Here is a 20,609-nt window from a genome sequence, read left to right as displayed (position 1 = left end):
CTTCTGTAAAATAGTACTTTTGAATCGAATTATTTAAGTTAGAAACAAAAACAATTGCAAAGTACTCATTCGTTGTCACCTCGAAAGAGTGCGGAAAGACTCCAACTATCCTAATACATGAGTTTTTTGACCTATTTGTAATTTCTTGACTTATATTTATTTGTTTGCACTGAGATGTTTTTCAGAAAGAGTTTGAAAGAACAAAAAATACAAGGAAAACATGAAAAACATGTTCATGAAAGTCTGCAAACTCTTTCTTCACTTTTCTCAATCTGTACTTGAAAATGCTGATGTTCCAAAATAAAAAGAAAAGGACCAACAGTATAATATAGGACGAATCCTTTATTGGTGATACTGATATCGGTTTTAAAGTAAACTGTCATCGTCTCGGCGGTACTTCGTAATAAATCTGTGAAAATTTCAACTCCACTGGTACTGCAAAATTAATCATGGGATTATGATTAGATATTTTGCTACTCTGTACATACAGTTTCACACATTCCGTAAGCAATTATTATAAAATGAGTGTCTTGTGGATAATTTAAAACATAACGAAAAAAGAAAAGTACGAAACATTAGTACCATCAAAAATAGCCAACACATCTTCGTTAGGCTCTAAAGCTAATTCAGTGATATTTGCAACAACAATGCATCCTTGTGGTGCGGTTATCAAGTATTTGCATTTCATCAATTTACAGTAATGATTGGGATAGTCGGGTGATGTGAGCTGCTTCCACAAACCTTTCTTTGCCTTCAGTTCCAAACAGCCACATTCACATACTGAACTATGCTCAGTGAAAATTTAATTGAATTCTAAATTTAAATTGGGTAGCACTTAAAATTTGAATTTTAATACGTGTTCCTGACTATTAATTACTTAATCACCTTTTATATTGTATTTTTATTGTTAAGTAAAAATTCAAATTGACATTTTTACATTTCCTAATAGAAAACAATTTTTTTCCTGCAAACACAGCAAATAGCTTATAAATGGACAATAATGACTGCAATTTTTGGAAATAATATGAAACCAAGTGGCAAGCTTCTATGTAAAAGATAATTTATATGTTATTTTATAGAAGAAATATTCTATTTAAAAAAGATAATTTATAGAAGAAATATTCTATTTAGAATAAATCACTAAATTTCTATTTATCCTTAATAGACAGAAAAACAAACTTGATTTGAGCAGTATTTTTGTTGATATCGAATGCCAAGTGATACCAAATCATCATTGGTGTATCGTTCGTTACCACCTCCGTTCCACTTTGAGTTAGTGCTGGTTCGAAACTGTATAAATACACTTTGTATATATTATCCTCAAATTACTGGAATATACATATGAACGACTCAGCGAACAATTGCATGGCTTATTACAAATTTTAAAGTATAATATTACAACTTCGGAAATCTAAGCGCTCACATGCGCAGTTATTTAATTATTTTTGAATACGTGACGGTTTCAAATAAAGTTATTCACTAAATTGTTATATTCATTTAATAGTTGTTCCTTAATTTAATATGTGATAAATTGCACAAAGGAAAGTTAAATTTAAGGCTGTTCTTATAGCCAGAACATATTTTGACAGACATAGTAATTCACATCTCGTTCATTGAGATGTGAAGGAATGATATTGTAATTATTGATGTTTATGAACACTTCCAGAAATTCTTCTTCGCCATTCTTGAAAATGTAAGTAATATTTACGACCAGTCGTATTCGGTCCGTATTCAAAGCCATTAACAAGGAATATTTCAAATATTCTGATAAACTATAAATAAACATTTAGCTCAAATTAATAATTTATCCCACTGTTTTACTCGCATTTCGTTGTTGAGCACGTCAACAACATTTATCTGATAGATTAGAACTTACCGTTACAGGACGATTAAACTGAAAAAAGCAGTCTAGAAAGCCACAGCCCACGACTGAATTGAATGAAAACGTTCCTGCTGATGAAAATTCCAATGGCTGTACTTCACCTTTACATCGGCAATCTTAATTTTTAATAATTTTACTCATTTTTTCTCAAATGTTTTTTTTTTTTTTTTTTTAACAAAAGATGAAGAAATAAAACTTTACTAATTGAATATTTTAATAAGAGAATGTAATTACCACTTTCCTTTTGTATGGCACTAATAGTCACATTATTTGTAACCGTAGAATCAGTAATCATTCGTAGCACGGCCCTTTCTCCGCAGAATGTAAAAAATCTATTACGACTTGCTGATAATTCACCAGTGCGACTACAACATTTATCCAAGCTTCAATTTACTGTATTTTTATATCTGTATTTTTTCTGTTTTAGTAACAGAACTTCGATCTTCATAGCATTTAAATATCTTTTCCAAACAATTATTAAAGCAGTTTTATGAAAAGCAAAAGCAGAAGCAGATGATCATAAATTAACCATTTGAACTTCTCCCACCCCTTGTTTATTCCTAAGAGATTATTCAACAATTACTGATGTCATAGAAAAGATATGTAAAAAATATTTATTAAGCAAAAATTATCAATGTTAATTTTGAAGTGATAAAAGCATGTAAATCCTGATTACTTCATAATAATAATGCTTTGCCACAATGGATCAGTTTTGCACTGTAACTTATTAAATATCTAGATGAATGCTTCGATCTGTCTAGGAAATGCACGAAATCAGAACCGTGTTCTAGGTTGAATGAATGAATTTCTAAGATTATTGCATTATGATGGGTAGAATCGATAGCATATTTATGAAGTCGAAGCTCTGTTTCACAGTCCAATTTGTCACAATATTCAAGAGGAAATCCGGGAGAGGACAGTATGGTTGGACGGTCAATTCGAATAGTATAACTTCTCGAGAAACATTTGCAAAAGCTGAATAAAAGCAATTTTTGGTCTTTGATTGTCAAATAATAATTTACAGTTTTTATAATGTAAGGATGGTTTCAAATGAAGTAGTCAAAATGTAATCAAGATTACTTCATTTGAATTCGATAAAATTGAAACTTACGGCTGTCAGTGCGGCTGAACTGAGCTTCAAATAAGAATTTGCTATGTGCTGTAGCCGGAAACAATTCCGGCTGCATTATTTTTATCTGTATCAATATAGAATTTGTTCGTGAAATTATTTCTTTCGGGGGAACTTCCATCAATCCAGCACTCCTATAGGAAAACAAAAAGTCTTACAAATCGTAAAAAGTCATACAGCAATTTTGCTAGCATTTTACATTACTTTCCACAGTGACTGAAACAACTGGTTTTTATCTGTTCAAAAGTATTCTGAAAATGGTTATACATACTCGAATAACGGAGTAGTAGTATGATCTGCTGGAGGAACTTGGTAATTTTCCGTTTCATAAATGATAAACTTAGCTTTATAAGCGAGCGATTTTAGATCTAATTTTATGCCATGACCTGCCCTAGTGTTAAGCATATAAGCGCAACCAGCAAAGTATGTGAAATTAGTTGGCGGGCTAGGTAATGTTTTATCTTCATTCGTCGCTTCATAGAACTGACAGGAGTTAGCTGTATCTTTTGAATATTAAGGTTAAATAATTATATGAATTAAAATGGAAAAAATACCAATATCCAAATAATACTTGGATAATCTGATTGTCAATTCGCATGTCAGTTTGATGAATTGAATTAATAAAGATGAAGGAGCTACAGTTCTTAACTCATATTGACTTAAAATAATAAGAAGCAGAAGTAACCACTTTAAGTTTCAAATGGTCAGTTCATGCAATCCGTAACGAAACATTATTCATTTACAGAAGCAAGGAAAAGCAGAAAATTACCAACACAGCATACTTGCTGAAGTGATATTGACTCTGCTAAAGCGAGCATGAAATCCGCCAAATTTTCTGTACTGTCGGTGACGAATTTCAGGATGAATCCACTGCTAATAGAAGAAGCAAATGATGGCCAACCGATGTCTTTCCCGGAAAGCCTAGCCTTTCTCAAGTTTTACAATATTTACATTAAATTATTAAGGAAGTGAAAAATTAGAAATTTGGCTATCATTTATTCTTTCGCACATCAACTTCTAATTTATTAAGTTGTCATTACCCTTTACAAAGCCTTTTCTATCACTCAGTGCATTACTTATTAGTAATTCACATCAATCTTCAGATAAATATTTAACAGCAAATATGCAGCAGTGTTTTAACATTTTACTTGCAATCTTTTACCTTATTCCTTGGCGTCTCCATGCTTTCAACTTATTGGGACACCTGAGAAGAATTGTAAGGGAAGTGCGATTGTCATAGAAAGAAGCTGTAATGTAAACAATGATTTCTTCTGAAAAAAAAAAAAAAAAAAAAAAAAAAGAAAGTGTGAAGGTTTCTGTAAGTTACACACGTAACAATACAAGCCGAATATTGAGTGTTAGCAAATATAAATGTTTGATGAATCTCAAGAGAATCATGTCGTCGTTCAGTTTCAAAAGAAACAATTGATAAATGAATTGACTGACCCGGAATTGCATCTATCTGCAACTGATCGGATGGGTATTCTCAATGCAAATCTAAAGAGGAGATGGAGCAAAATAGCACATAGCTTATGATACTGCTAGATAACTAAACCTTTCATATTCATTCATATATATTCCTATAAAATGGAATAAAAAAAAAGATCACAAACAAAAACCTCAATTTACAATTTAGATTGCTACAGTAATTGGTAGGATAACCAGGACTTTTTATAACACAGTTGCAACATCAATGCCGAAATTCAAAGATCCACATTTACATGGATCCTGACGATTCGATTCCGTATCTATAGTCATACTTCCATGCAAAATACTGTCTGAATATTGGGAAAAAAACTTTCAAAAACTTAAGTAGCACTCTGTCATAGTCAGCTTCTTGATATTTTTTCTGCCTCAAAGCTGATAAAATGCTTCAAAAAAAAAAAAAAAAAAAAAAATTGTTCGAGGAAAATTACCAGCAATCTTACCGATATATACAGTGTCATTGATAAAAGTGAAATAAGTGATGAAATAAATGGGTAGTCGAGAGAAGCTCATATGTGCAACTTTCATTTATCATTACATTTGAAATGTTAACAGAATGTTTTGCCATACAGTACAAGTTTTGCTGATGGTTAAGCATAGGATAGGATGGTGTTCTTTTGGTATATAGATTGTTTGTGGCTTGACGTGATCGGGGATACCGATTGAATTACATGCAATAATAAACAATGCTAACGATATCGAGAAAAAAACGTCAGCTGAAAAATCGAGGAACTTCGATATTGCTTGAAATTCAACTTCTGAAAATTTAGTGTGCTAATATTTCTACACTTTTCCTATGAAATTCATATTAGCTACACATATTAACTACACCCTGCTTCATCCAAAACACTCAAACCGACCGAAAAAGAACTCTGGTCATAAAAAACCCCTGTTAGAACTACTTTGCCATCAAGATCTCAGATCGTTATCTAGAAACATCTTTTGCCTAGAACTTTCCAAACGCTGAAATGAACGTAAAAGATTTCTAACATAGCAAGGATCCTCCGACTGTTTGTGAAACACACTTTAAATCTAAACTGATAAGCTTATTAACTCTATTTGCCAATCTATCTCAGATAACAAGTACAGTTTTTCATTTGCCCTTCCACTGTAACAATGTATGAAAAGCTGTAAATTTTAATTCACTTTCACTTCCAGAATATACACTGAACAAAAGAAATAATTAAGGATAACCATGGAAAGGAAAGATGAAAGCAGCACAAAAATGGAAGACTGTATAAGAACGCTTATGTAGCAGCAACCCGCACTATTAATAAAAAGATGACAGTAAGACCATTTCCCAATAGAAGCCCTCGCTCTATTCCAAAGAAAATATCATTTGCCATGGGACGGAAATTTGCTCCCATGAACGATAATGCATGTTTTCCAAATCTTAATCTCAATTCTAACAAGCTCTTTCCATCCAGCATTAGTCCCTCTAGGAATTTGATTGTAGCAGCGCACAAATTTATCAAAACCGATGATATATCCATGAAGATGATAATGCTTCAGCCAATTGAGGAGCAGGGTAAGTATAAAAAGAACGAACTCAACAGAGGTAAAAAACTTTCAACGAAATCCTGACCAAAAAATATTTTGCTTCGCAAAAACCGAGGAAATTATGCTTTCTTCTCACCTAATTTGTTTAAACATGAAAGACATATGAATTCCTACATTACTGCATGCTCCTAAAGACTTTAAAAACACTTATGGCAGTGGAACACAATTAAGAATAGGAAATAGTGCCGAAAAGTAGTAGAACGACCACAATTCTGAAAAATGTTAAGAGGACATATCCTTATGACTTGTCTTGTTAAAGATATAGAGTGCGGAAAATAAAACACACATTTGAGCGATTTAAACCGGAACAAAAGTAGAAGCACATTTCAAACACTTCATAATATGCAAACATTAAGAAACTAGCAAGCTACAGTTACGACATATTGCGATTAATATTCAAGTGCAATGAGATTTAACCTCATCAAAGATTTTATGGATCTGGTTTAACAGTAGAACTAACATTTTTCCAATCAAAGTTTTAACATTCAGAGCGCTTATTATTCGGATTCATTACATTTGTTTTAAAATACCATACGATTACAACCAACGTAACGTTTACTTTTATATGAAATAACCTCTGCTGATTCATGACTAATCCAATAGCTGATAAAGAAACACTATTCTCTTAGCCATTCGAAGCTTTTCTTCGTATATCAAATAACATTGCATTCGAAAAATCACTAACCGATTACAGAACTAAATGACAACAAATTATAAGACGAGTTTTGATTATAACTTTCTGCACACCCTTATCTAGCAAAAAAAAGTTATGCTATGAAACATCCCACAGCACAGCTTTGAATCGAATATTACATCATTTAAAGAAGTTACAGGTTTTGTACAAAAGTATTTTAAGAATTTAAACATCCCAGATTTCTTCCGTTGAAATATGTTTTCCGCATAGTTCCTCATTAGTGATGGTAGCACCAACGATAGTATCTGATTTTGCAGTTGATCGATTCGAAATTTTAGAATATAAATCTTCACTACCAGAAAATGCCAAATCATAATGCGGTGGGATTGAAATTGGTCGTTTATAGCCATTCAAATTTGTGCCGTAGACTTCCTTTGCATCAGAAACACAGTTCTGATCAGCAAATATCTCCTCTTGACATGATGAGGAGTGTGGGAAAGTTGTTAAAGCTTTGCTAGTTGAACGAGTAGCAGTGATGACAGCAGCAGAAGTAACAGCAGAAATAGCACTATCATTTGACAGATCCAATGGTATATCGGCTGATGTGGGAAGCGCATCCGGTGATGAAAGATGCAAGTCGGTAGGAAGAAGTGCTGTTGCTGAATTCGCTCTCAAATGTATATGAACCAAACCAGCACGTGTTCCGGATGATGTTCGCCCATGATGTACGCATCTGAAATCATCATGACTGGGATCAAAACTACGACCTAGAGTCAACATAATGTCTAAAACTGATTGTAGCTCTAACTGCTGACGTGGTTGTCCATTCATATAAGTGGAGGAGTAAAAACGCAGAAAAACTGCATTTCAGGTTTTGATCTTAAAGCAGAACAGCTACACTGCATCAATTAAATGACTATTACAGTAATGAATATGATAAAACATTATAAAATAATAAAAAAATTAATTTTAAGTAATTAAAATTCATTGTGACGTTAGTAAGTTGTTACTTATTTCTGCGTAAAATGCATTACTTTACCACTGAAAGCCTGTGATCTATTTTAAGGAACCAAAGATCTTAAATAATTCTCCTTCTATCTTTTATCTATGTTACGTAAATTATAAAATACCGATTACGGGAACGTTCTGTTGTAAAACAACGTCTGTCAGCAATTTTTAGACGCATTTGTTCCATACGTGCCATATCTTCGCGAAATCTGAATATGACGATTTTGAAAACAAAATTAGAAAAAATTGCACATTTAATTATAAATTTAAAAAATTTTAACTATAATCATAAAACAGCAACAAACCTGCGGTCGTCAGTATTCCTAATGCGATCAATTTCTCTTTCCAACAAACTCGTTCTACTTTCTGAACTTTTGCGTTCGTCTTCCAGTTTCTCGGACAGTCTTTCTTTCTCCTCTGTTAATTCTGCTATCTTACGATCTTTCTCACTTTTCTCTTCTTCCATCTTTTTCAGCTTGCCAGAACTTCAAAAGTTGTGATGAAATCGATAAACATAATAGCTGTATTAAGATAAAGATTCAAGAAAAACGACAAGCCTTTCGATACACTATGAAGTTAAACAATCTAGAACTAACAGTGTATCCGACTGTGTGGCTATTGCCATTTTATTTCGCTGCATTTCCTCATGAAACTTGGCTTCTAGTTCAATTACATTCTTTTCCAGCTGCGCAATAACATCCTCTAAACAATGCAAATTCTTTCAAAAAGTGATAAAGCAAACAAAAAGAAAAAAACTCTCTGAAGCTAAATATCTAAAATAAAAAAACTTCAATATCTGTAATAATAAATCGTATAAGAGAATTTCGATGTCTGCTAATCAACTGGAAAAGAACCTTTCGCATGAAGAATCTTTTTGAGTTTTGTTAATTCATCATTTTCTGCATTTCTAGCACTCGAACCCTTTTTCACTCCAACTGAAACACTTTCTTTAGCCAATTGCATTTTCAGTTGTGCATTTTCCATCTCAAGTTGTGCCCTTTCACGGTTCCACTCATCTTCCCGTGACCGTTTATCGAACATTGATTTCTGACAGCAGTTGTAAAATTTAGGGCTTACTTTAAAACCATATGCACTAAAAAAACATTTTCGAGATTTTAGAATTATAATAAGAAAATAACAAACTTCAACAGCCTTCTGCAACGATTCAGCCCTTTCTACTTTTTCTGTAAGCTCCTCCACTTCTTTTTCTCTTCTCCATGCTTTTTCTTGTGCATTTCCCAGAGCTTTCTCCAAAATCTAAAAGAATCAAGTCTCACCAAAAAGAAAAAAGAAAATGACCCGCTAATAAAAACAAATGGAGAGCAAACTTGAATGTGATTTCTTTGATCCTTCAAAGTAACTTCCAGTGCTTCAATATCCATTTTCTGGCGCTCTTTACATGTCATCAATTCTTTATCTACAACGAAAAGAGGTTTCAAAAAATTAGAGAATCCGTCAGCAAAGAAGTAAGAAACACTTTCACTTTCAAGGAAAAAAAAAACCAAGGAAACAAATTTTCTACAAAACAACACTAAAACTCTGGTGAATTGTTCTAATTTACTAAAATCTCTTTCCTACAGACACAGATTTCAACGAATATGAGGAATGAACAAACTCTGGGGAATGATTTCACTGAGCAATAAATTAAGCTTGTTAATTTGTTCTGACTGATCTTCTGCTTGTATCCTTCGTATTAATTCAGCAATTTTCGTTCGCAACATTTCGTTTTCAGAAGCATACCTATAGTCATTTTTGTAAATTATGATAAAGTTAACTTTTGCAGCCTGGTAAGGCTGCAAAAGAAAAGTAAACTGTTTTTCGCTTTTGTTTTAAGAAGATAAAACATATAAAAATAAAAACTGAAGAATGCATGTCTTTCATCAACTCTGAACACACCTTGCTATCTGCTGCTCCATTTTCATACGTGCCGCTTTCTCAAGATTGTCCTGCCTCTCCTTCTGTGCCGTTAAATTCTCATATTCCTTTTCGATAGTTTCATAAGCTTTTTCCAGCTTAAAAAAAAAAAAAAAACATGAATTGGTGCTAACGCACTGAACCATAAAATAGTAGAAAAATTTTTTTCTATTTCTGTTACTTGTGTATCACAAGTAACAGAAATAGAAGCAGGAGTTAAATCTTAAAAATAAGTAAAAATGAAAGGAAGACGAAAGGACCTGTTGTAAACGACTGGCTTTAAGAGTCAAAAAATCGCACTGTTGTTTCAGGGCAGAATTTTCGTCTTGCAGCGCTCGCACTAAATTTTGATTTGCAATCAGTTGTGCCTTCAAATTTGCATGCTCGCTGCCGTCAAATGGAGGACTGGGATGATAAACTGGTGAGACAGATTCTGCGACTCTGAAATTTCAAATTCTCTTATACTTATTGCACAGTCTTCTTTCCACATTTGTTGTGAACTCGTCTTTCAACCAACTGTAGTAAAAGAGTTGGACTGGACAAAAAGAAGTGCTATTATTAAAAAAAAAAAAATATTCTCAATGCAATACAGCAAACGCACAATTCGTTTTTCTGGTCGTTGATTGTTATGAGACATGGCTGTGAATGGCTCATCGGTGACATTTGCTGTTGAGCAGTCACTGCAGAAGCTGCAAAGCTTCTGAAATAGAGAGATGCTATTTGCGAAAAAAAAAAAAAAAACACAATAGAGTATTCTATCTTCTACAAGTTGGAAAAACATTTATTATAAATTAAAAAAACTGAGCTATAGAAATTGTTGTCTGTTATTCCAGCAAAACTTTAAAAGATCAAATGTTTAATGAAGTATAAGTAACCAGCTTTCTGAATTTTCACCTCCGAGAAGAATCGAGACAGCTGAATTAAGAATTTTCTTCTTGTGAGATATAATTTTCATGAAAGAAACCTTACAGACACAAATAAAAAATATTTACTTGATAAGTTCATGATTGTTTCGACTTGACAGTTGCTGCTGAATTACTTGTGACTGATATTTGTTAATCATTTGCTGTAATTTAGTATCTTCCGCTGCATCAATTCCGGTATCGTCTACTATAAAAAATAATAATCTGCGGTAAAATTCAAGGGACTGATCTACCCAAATGCAATTAATTTCACTTAAAAATATATAAGGAAAAGAAGTAGTGCAGTTGTATGCAATAAATCTACTAGCACAGTTATCTTAGTTTGCTTCAGTTATAATCAACAAGAGATCATTTTTGTCAAACTACTACTACTGCTTGACGTATTCATGTGAGTTAATAAGCATTTATTGTTTGATCCAATCAAAGTATCGACATATCGCACTAGCTAACTGAAAGATTAACAATTCGGGATAATAACGCTATGCAAAACAGATTCAAATTTAAAATCGAAAGAATAAAAAGCGACACACCTTGCTGAGCATTTATTTTATTGCTTGAAGTGGAAATATTACGAGCCTCATGCAGCAATGAGTTGAGGATTCGACCTTCTTGCAAATGCATGGGACTTACTGCATGTACACGTCGATCGCGTGGTTCTATTGACCAACTTCGTAGTTCGCGTCGTTCGCCATCCATAACCTTCCCGTCCGTCCCCGGATTGATCGGTGAGAAAATTTTCTTGCAACTGAAAAGAACGATAGTTAAGTCATCTGGAAAGGGTGACAAAAATGTCCGGTACAAACCTTTGGTAAGAGATAGTAATACTATCTTCATTTCAAAATATTGTAGTATATTTTGCAACGACAGAAGTTCTTTAAGACTAGCCAAATGAAATATCCGTTGACTAAAACTATAATGACTGCAGTGTTCTCATCACACTCTTACAGTATACTAACTCTTGACCTTTGAAGACGCTCCCTTCGTCAAACACCAAATGTTGTACAAACGCAGGACCTTATTATATGCCTTTCTTCTCAATTACACCAATGCAGTAGAATTTAACGCGGCTCTCGGGACTCAATCTCGAGTGTTTTATCGAAGGTGCTGTTTTTTTCTTAATTGTAGTGATTTAGGAGATAGGTGTGATTGCTCAAAGTACCATTTGTCCTTCACCATATCTCTGATTCCATGACGCACGCATTCTCGCACTTAATTTTTGCCAGTAATAGTTATGTTCCTTCGTCACCGCCTGCGGTTATTCCTTTTTTCTCTCTGGAATAAATTTTCTATCGCAGCTGTGGTCACCGTAACTTTGATGACTCTTCTTGCTTAAATTGGTTGAATTATATAAGAAGAGAAGTGGAATTTCAGGTTTTGTTAGATGATTACGAACCAAATTGGTACGGTTATCTTAGGTATAGCTCTGCTCTTATCCTTACGGGATATCTATGGACATTCCAAAGATGAATATGACGACGATGAAGTGTTTAAAAAGGAATTTGGTGATGAGGTTGGTTTTTTACAAATTACTGCGAAAAGCACTGGTTATTTAATCATTTTTACAAGATACGAGATCGTGTTTAGACCGATTCTTTTTCTCATATAATTTCCCAAAAAAAAAGAAATTTTTTTTTCCTCAAAAAAAAAGGATCAGTCATATTTCTCCGCTGTTATCAGGAGAACTTTCTGTTCCAGAAAATGGACGAAAAATTAGAGGATGCGGACTACATTCGAGTTAGGCAAGAATCAGCTCAATTCAGTGTACCGCCACATACTACTAGGAAACTTCCTAGCATGAAGTTTTTGTTTTGGTTAGATTTATGATTTTTGAGGATTCTATAAAAGCCATCAAACTTCCATTTATCCTTTTTAATACACAACTGGTGAAGTTTGGACTTCAGCCGAACTTGCTTTATATTTAGACTGACATTACTCAAAAAAATTGTGACATGAGAGGAACATACTTGCATAAAAATGACTTACTTTTATAATTTCAAATAAATTGTAGTGTTTCATGTGGTTATCGGCAAGCATTTGATGAATTTTCTCGTTACATACATGAGAAGTATCCGTCAATGAAAATTGATGGCGCTAATTATTCACCTAAAGCATGGAAAAACGTTTTGGCGCAGGTTGAAAATCATTCCTTTGCTTTAATTTGTATGTGTTACTTAAAACTTAATATATTTCAAATATGGTTGAGAAAATTTGGATTGGATTTTGTCTTATTTTACTCTCTAAAAGTGCATGATCTGCAAAATTTGATAATCACTGTTTAATACTGGTTGTTTGCTGTTTGTACTTTGACAAGAAGTTTAACTTTTCGATATTATGTCCATTAAATGTTGTTTGGAGTTATGTTAGGATTTTATGTATTAAATTACTTCGTAGGACTGGACAATCTAAAAAGACCTAAGCAGTTAATTAGCTCATCACTAGCGGTACATTTTTGATGAAAATTTCCAAAAAACACATAATATTTCAGATTATTGGGTTAGGGAAGATAGTGCTCATTGTATTGATTGTAATGGGGCAGGATCCATTTGCATCGATTGGACAGCCAACACCACGCATTTTCTCATGGGCCTTGAACAACAAAGTGTCATCTTGCATGATGTTGTTTCTTCTATCTAACACTATTGAAAGTTAGTTATCTGATTTTGACAACGTTGTCTTTGAGGAATTGGGATTGTAACATTACTTTCATACCACTTGATACAGCTTTGGAGTGCTCTGATAAAAACATCTTTGCACTCGTTTTGAGATTTTAAAATGACTCGATGAGAGGTGAGTTGGTTTTTTTGAAAATGAAACAGTGGAAATCTTTGAAGCTAATTTGCTTTGGGACTGTCTACATACAGGGAGCTCATTTATTTAAATCCAAAAGTATGAAACAATGATTTTAAAACGATTAATTATTCAGTTTGTTCATCACTCCAGGCTCTCTTATGTCGACAGGAGCGTTCGAGATTTACTTGGGCGATGAACAAATATGGTCAAAACTTGAAAGTGGACGAGTGCCATCACCATCAGAACTGGTTCAGATTGTTGACCAGCAAATGGAACTGCAAGGTGTAAGGGTGGGTTTTTTACCAAGTAATTTGTTCGATTTGATTTGATGGTTTTTTAGTTTTTGTTTATTTCAGGCTTCCGATACATTTACATTCGACTCATCCTGATAAGATGTCGAAATGATTATACGCTCAAAAACGTATGTAGTTTTGGTGATTGAGTTACTGAATCTAAGACTTATACATGAGCTTAATTTTTTCCAAACATTTCTACTTCACTGGTTAGAGAAATTTTCCAGAACATTTCTAGGTTTTTTGAATTTCTTGTTGCAGTTTTATAGTGTAAACGTAGTATTTTCGAAAACTGTAACCACCAGATTAGGTAAAAAGAGTGATTCATAATAGAATTACATCAGCTTTCAAATCTTTATATCTATATATATATATATATAATCTTTATCTTTCAAATCTTTATATATATATATATAATGTATATATATATAATGTCTCCAGTCAAACCTATTGGGAATTTGTTTCAGCAGTCACTCGACTTTTTTTTTAAGTTACTGTGTTTGTGAATGTCCCAATGCTTTTCTTTTTTTATAATCGTTTAGTTCCAGTGGTTCTAGTTCAGAGAATAATTTCTGATCTTTGGCCACAACGTCGTCGTCACCGTGTCTTATGCCAGTGTTCATTATTATCTTCATCTTGAAATGCTTGTCTTCTATTTCCTACTTCTTAATTTTAAAAATGTTTGAATTGCGAATCACCGTAATTATGACAGAAGTTGATGTCATTTCTATGCCGAGTCAGTTCCTTGACGCAGTCTTTATTCCCAGTACTGTTATCGTTAACGTCCCGTTGCTGGGGCATTTTAATGTTCAAGATATTTCATTATTGGTTAAAGCTAGCCAATTTGAGAATTGGCACATTCTTAATGCTCCAAACTTAGTGCAATTAGTGTTAGCAGTGTAAAAGACGCTCTCCTTATCCAGAAAGCCAGGTTTTACAAATTAATAAAGCCAAAACAATCACTTGAATTCATCAAGTTTCATAATACCTTTTGAGTTCACTTATACCCACACGGCTCTAATCTGTGATTCATTTTTCACATGTTGGTTGAGTCAGTAAAGATTCTTTTTATTGTCATTCTATTAAAAATGAAGACCTTGACCAGGATTCTGCTCAAGTACCATCAACTCTAATTCGATAGGATGAGGAACACAAACAAGCTCATTTCAAATCCGGAAAACTTTGTCCTTGTCAAATACTACAAAAACAAATACGAAGTGGTACAGTCATAAATTATAACGAATGAAAGAAAAGTTTCGAGACAAACTTCACGCATTTTACGTGTTTAACAAAAAAAAAAATCCTGCGTGCAATGACATAACATGTAGCATATCGTGTACATTACTAATAAATCATCAACACAGACAGAATATTCCAAGGAACTAAACAATGCAGCAAATATTTTGTAGATTTCTCTTCATAAAAATCTTCGCAAAAAGTATTCTGTGACGATTCTAAAAGTCAGACACCGATAGAAATCAATATCATTTAGAAATAACAATCTAGGAATCGGGAGCTCTAAAAAAACGCAACTGATTTGATCAATTATTTGAGGTAATCAAGACGTAGAAGGTAGATATCCTGTTACGATTTCAAGTTCTGTAAGATACTAAAAGAAATCAGGCTGAATTCCTCATAAAATGAAAAAATTAAACAAAGGATAAAGAACCACTGGATGAGGCTTGATCTAAACCTAGGAAGTTTCTTGGAAATAGGAACACAATGACAAACATACCTTAACGTGGACAGGATACACTTATTTTCAGAAAGACTTTGTATATTTGGAGAGTTTTTCCGCAAATTACAAGAATGAAACTTGGATGGAAAACAGCAAGTACTTCGCCTAATTATTTCATATACAATATAATATAATATGAGCAGAATTGAGGAACAGAAAATAAAACTGCACAGCTCCCAAATCATATGTAAAAAAAAAAAGAAAAAAAAAAGTTACAGGCACCAAACTCAAGTTCCCTCTGTGATGAAACAAATCTGAATAGGAAAAGATATACAGAAACACTACTGCCGTGCAATCTTGCTTCCTTTTTTCTTATTCAAAGATAAAAAGAACAATCTCTCTCTTTCCCAGTCATTATTTGCAAACTTCGAGTAAACATTGCTGTCAACAAATAATGCACATAATTTTTCAGGGAATTGTGAAATCTTACTATAAATCACGACAGCAAGAAATGATAAGCAAGGAACCAGTGGTAGTCTGATAAGATCATGGAGTAGCTACAAAAGCATTTCATTCAGCTAAATAGAAACGAAAAACTGCTTTACACACAAGTGAAGAAAAAAAGCTCATGCTTTCATATCCTGTATTTGTTTGATGAGATAAGCCTTCTCGTCATTAAACTGCTCGTCTTCTGTACGATCAGTATGGAAATTAGTAAGGAATTCAACTAGTTTCTCCTTATTCCTCAATAAAATATCAGCAACAGCCTTCGATTTGTTCGGATTTGCCACAAAAACCTAGAAAATCAAAAGATCCAATCCATATGCAGATAATAATAATTTGCTCATTGAAATAAATATATGATTTATGACTACAAAGGAAAGAAAGTAAATAAACCAGACTATAGACAATTGAGGTACTTAAAACTTTTACATATAAATAATCCCCAAAAAATGTTTTGAGTTTATCATATGAAATCATAATGTTTGCACAAATGGTCAAATTCTACTTCTCCTCGAATTTGTCTATGATTACTGAGAGCAATAAATGATAAACCTTAAAAACATGAAATGCCTCAAATTGTATACTACGGCTTTTCTCTTTGAGCATATTCATCATGAGCTTGAGATTGTCAGCATTATTGATATATCTCGTCATTACATTAAAATTGTGACGGTCCAGCAATAATTCGCCTAACAACTGGAAAGAGATTAAAATCACCAAACAGAATAATCCTTCCATTGTCATTATATTAAGGAAAGATACCGAGAAGCAAGTTCTATACGTAGATTTCTCTGCAGATCAGTAAACGACAGTTATGATGACAAATGATAAATTCCACAAGAACAGAAACCTTTAAAGATTGTCTTCTTGTAACATAATTTTCTGAATTCAGCAAATTTTGATAGGCCTGGAAAAATTCGTCGTATTTGCTGTCCAGAAATTCAGCACAAATTGTCTTGTGTCTCGTGACTAATTCTTTAAAGGTCGAAAATGCGTCTGATGCAATATCGAATGTAGATACCTGGAACAAAGAGACGTACCGCCAAAGCTACAATTACTTTACCTTAGGAGTTGAACCGATAAGTCAGGAACTTCATTTCATTAGTGAGACTTCATATCATTAACGAGTTCGTTCATACTAAGAAGCAGTGTGTCTCGTGACTAATTCTTATTACCGAAGCAAATCACCTTCAATAGCTGCTGCAGCAACATGCTTAGTAGGCTCGATAATATCTGCCACAAACTATTTCATGTACTATATTCATCAATTCTGATATTAATAAATGGACAAATTTTGTCAAATATCGCGGTTTCCAAATTAAATGTCGTGCTCTATTCCTCATTACTAATATTCTGCTCTATTCATTGAAATAAAATGATACAGTGAGGTTTTATTAAAATCTAGAACTCAAAAAAACATATAACACTATGTGGAAGATTATACCGATTACCACTGATTGATCAGTAATTTGAAATGCTCCAAGTTATTAACCTATAATAAAAGCAAAAAGCTAACCTCCACATAATTGAAGAATTTGTAAAAATCATTGCCATAAAGAACCAATTTTGCAAGATTTTCATGCCTGATACATTCTCTTAACATACTACCACAAGTAACAGCTATCTCAGGAGTTTCATACCTGCAGAAAAAATCTGTCTATCACTGCAAACCACAAAATCAGCATCACTTCTTGTGATTTACTGAGAATCGCGTTCTGCGTGGAGCTATCGGTTTTTTCTGCTTAATTTACAAGTCATTTTGAACACAAATATATCTTTTTTTTTTTCCAAACAGGTCTCAATTTTGGACGGAAAACATACAAGATATAAAAGAATTTAGATGAAAAACCCAGTTTCTAACTGAATCCTTCAATATGACAATAGCTTTGTGTTTGCATAACAAAACCATCCTACTCTTTGGAAGAATTTAAATCAGGCATTTACTGAAACGAAAAGACTTGCTATTTCCAAAAAAAAATTTGCTCCTGCATTTCTTGAAAAAACTTTTACTGTTCACCCATTCCGTTTCTATCTTCTCCTTAACAAAGACGCATTCCACTTTTAACCCCACACAACTGCAATTAGTAATGAACTTCATATTTTTTGATGAATTTTACAAATACTGCTTGATAAGACAAACATCAGCTAACCCTTTAACAAGTGCTTCAAGAATCTGCGGTCGTGTATGCACATATTCCACCGTTGGTGAACGTGTTCCAATTTGCCGTCGCAGTAGATTGTTAAAAATTTGTGCAACATCCTTTTTTGCTTCGAAATCAAGCTTTATCAAGTTCTGGATCAGCATAGGAAGAATCGATGAATTATATGATTCCTGAGCCAGTTGTGCTACCTGTAAAAATTATTACTTCTTGGATGAGAATAGCACTAGGATTGCTTTGCTTCAATCGTTCAAGCTTTAACTCCGACATCTACTATCAAATTCCAACATCTATAACCAACAAATCGCCTCCATCTGGGATAAGTGCAAATGAGATTTTTTAAAACAAATACTAGAATCCTGAAGAAAAGCATTATTTTGAGTTTATGCTTTATGCTAAAGGAAAAATGCAGAAAAGAAACAATTCCTACAAAGTGGCTCCCACAAAGCAGCGTCAAGCACGAAAGGCTATGAAAGAAATTAACCTGTTCCAAGTGCGGTTCCTGACTCTCCTGTCCATAAATGATACTTTTGATTGCCTGAAGTGATTTGCTCACTTCTTCTGCAACTTTTTCATTCTTTTTATCTCCTCGTTCCAATTTTTCCAGTTGTGTCAATGAGTCCTTTAAATTTTTAACGATATCCGGAGGTGATTTATGCGATTTGCCAAACAGCGGCAGAGGCATTGCAAAGCAGTAAAAGCTGAAATTTAAAGCTTTTACGAAATTCAAGCTTTGGGAATAAGAACACTACACCAGTGAATATTATTAACGGTGCAGAGAAAAAATTAGAACTTGTAACTATAGACTTTTTGCTGAACTAAACTGTAACGAATGTACAAAAATCATTCCTACTCAAGTCCTTAGATTACACAATAAGCCGAACTATCGGGAAGAATAAAAAACCATTCTGTGAAAAGTAAACCGAATACAAATATATCTGTTGAACAAGTGGAGTCAAAGATCAGTTCATCCTAAAGCGTAATAATGAAATGTTCTGCAAAATTAAAAAAAGAATGTTTCAACAGCGAATCTTTTATTACTAAAAAAGACTTGTTCAAAGCAACAAACAATGCAAAATGTTATAAACTGTGTATTTACAGCACTTATTCTGTTTTGGCGGGCATTCTGACTGAACTTCGGACCGAGTTACCGATAACCCAAAATATTTAAGTGAAGATTTAAGAAAAAAAAAGAAAAAAAGCTATAAAACATTCTAAATCTTCTTTACCTTACTATCCGAAAAGTTACATTAAACAAATCGAGATTTAAATCTGGGATTAAAAAAAGCTGAGCATAAAGGACAAAATGTATCCCACTACCTACACTACTGCAAAGCATTGATAATATCAGTTCCATTTTAAAATAAATCTAAGTCAGTTATAATCATCGTCTATCTAAACAAGGGAAGGGTTATTCCTCCGTCTCTGTTGCCAATTAATCATATGAGGGAAGATAAATGAATACACCTAGAATACTGGAAAAAACCAATAAAGTAAGAAAAAAATTTGGTCGCTCAGCCTATGATTAATGATCGCATTTAGAGAGATAGGTATTTCATAACCGGCTAACTTTTACGATGTGAAACAATTTTCAAAAAATCAAATCTACTGCAAAAAATGCAACGATAGTAGACACATATAAATGCAAGAACTATGAACAACGAATTCTACGCTTCACTAATTCACATAAGTTCAGTGAAACTGCTCCACGTCATAGCAGTACTGATGTCAACATACAGTAAATGCAGTAGTTCTTGTATGATCTTAAACCAATAATATTCTTTGTCACAAACTTCAAGTGCACATTATATCATTCGACAGTGCTTCAAATTATCTCAGTGGAGAAATGTTCAACTCATAAGAGAATATGCTAGCGAGAAAAAAGACCACCCAGAAGAGGATAACATCTCGCGGAGAGACCATCCAGAAGAGAATAACATTTCGCAGAGAGGCCACCCAGAAGAGAATAACATCTCGCAGGGAGACCACCCAGAAGAGAATAACATCTCGCAGGGAGACCACCCAGAAGAGAATAACATTTCGCAGAGAGGCCACCCAGAAGAGAATAACATCTCGCAGGGAGACCACCCAGAAGAGAATAACATCTCGCGGAGAGGCCATCCAGAAGAGAATAACATCTCGCGGAGAGACCACCCAGAAGAGGATAAAATCTCGCGGAGAGGCCATCCAGAAGAGAATAACATCTCGCGGAGAGACCATCCAGAAGAGAATAACATTTCGCAGGGAGGCCACCCAGAAGAGAATAACATCTCGCGGGGAGACCACCCAGAAGAGAATAACATCTCGCGGAGAGACCACCCAGAAGAAAATAACATCTCGCAGGGAGACCACCCAGAAGAGAATAACATCTCGCGGAGAGACCATCCAGAAGAGATAACATCTCGCGGAGAGACCACCCAGAAGAAAATAACATCTTGCAGAGAGACCACACAGATCGTGCGGCAACTGATCACATCGCAGCAGACATGATGCTCGCCCGCAACGCCGCCGCAACCCAAATGAAAGAGCGTCATCACCCTTACACGCCACAACCAAACAATTACCTCCCACGATCGTTTTATGTCACTGTGAAACTTTGATCATCTCTCGCTCTTAACGTTAAAATTTCTGTGATATGCATGGCGTGATG

At 33.9% G+C, this 20,609-nt stretch overlaps 4 protein-coding genes across 4 annotated transcripts; 1 reads left to right on the top strand and 3 right to left on the bottom strand.

Moving 5' to 3' along the window:
- Nucleotides 1-379: 379 nt before the first annotated feature.
- On the bottom strand, nucleotides 380-3,416 carry Bm3407 (Uncharacterized protein; the record flags this gene model as incomplete). Its single annotated transcript, XM_043075294.1, has 6 exons — nucleotides 380-435; nucleotides 583-790; nucleotides 1,180-1,290; nucleotides 1,877-1,998; nucleotides 2,994-3,145; nucleotides 3,283-3,416. The coding sequence occupies 6 exons, from the start codon at nucleotides 3,414-3,416 to the stop codon at nucleotides 380-382; spliced, it is 783 nt and encodes a 260-aa protein (XP_042931228.1).
- A 3,499-nt stretch (nucleotides 3,417-6,915) lies between these two features.
- Bm4590 (Uncharacterized protein) lies at nucleotides 6,916-11,231 on the bottom strand (the record flags this gene model as incomplete). The annotated part of the gene is made up of 13 exons (XM_001898088.2): nucleotides 6,916-7,423; nucleotides 7,821-7,907; nucleotides 8,004-8,183; nucleotides 8,295-8,400; nucleotides 8,553-8,745; nucleotides 8,842-8,955; nucleotides 9,027-9,115; nucleotides 9,314-9,438; nucleotides 9,595-9,710; nucleotides 9,873-10,053; nucleotides 10,214-10,312; nucleotides 10,605-10,722; nucleotides 11,066-11,231. 13 exons carry the CDS (start codon nucleotides 11,229-11,231, stop codon nucleotides 6,916-6,918), a joined length of 2,082 nt encoding a protein of 693 aa, XP_001898123.1.
- A 685-nt stretch (nucleotides 11,232-11,916) lies between these two features.
- On the top strand, nucleotides 11,917-13,714 carry Bm2609 (Uncharacterized protein; the record flags this gene model as incomplete). Its single annotated transcript, XM_043075293.1, has 6 exons — nucleotides 11,917-12,045; nucleotides 12,231-12,346; nucleotides 12,544-12,667; nucleotides 13,021-13,180; nucleotides 13,476-13,615; nucleotides 13,682-13,714. The coding sequence occupies 6 exons, from the start codon at nucleotides 11,917-11,919 to the stop codon at nucleotides 13,712-13,714; spliced, it is 702 nt and encodes a 233-aa protein (XP_042931227.1).
- Nucleotides 13,715-15,922: 2,208 nt separating this feature from the next.
- Nucleotides 15,923-18,644, bottom strand: Bm13872 (Uncharacterized protein; the record flags this gene model as incomplete). The annotated part of the gene is made up of 6 exons (XM_001898086.1): nucleotides 15,923-16,093; nucleotides 16,353-16,496; nucleotides 16,651-16,821; nucleotides 17,317-17,440; nucleotides 17,951-18,150; nucleotides 18,444-18,644. The coding sequence occupies 6 exons, from the start codon at nucleotides 18,642-18,644 to the stop codon at nucleotides 15,923-15,925; spliced, it is 1,011 nt and encodes a 336-aa protein (XP_001898121.1).
- Between the last annotated feature and the right edge of the window lie 1,965 nt (nucleotides 18,645-20,609).

This window comes from Brugia malayi (assembly GCF_000002995.4).
Source record: "Brugia malayi strain FR3 genome assembly, contig: Bm_v4_ChrX_scaffold_001, whole genome shotgun sequence".
Classification (NCBI taxonomy): Eukaryota; Metazoa; Nematoda; class Chromadorea; order Rhabditida; family Onchocercidae; genus Brugia; species Brugia malayi.
Note: the sequence above shows the minus strand (reverse complement) of the source record. Positions and strands in the feature narration are given on the sequence as shown.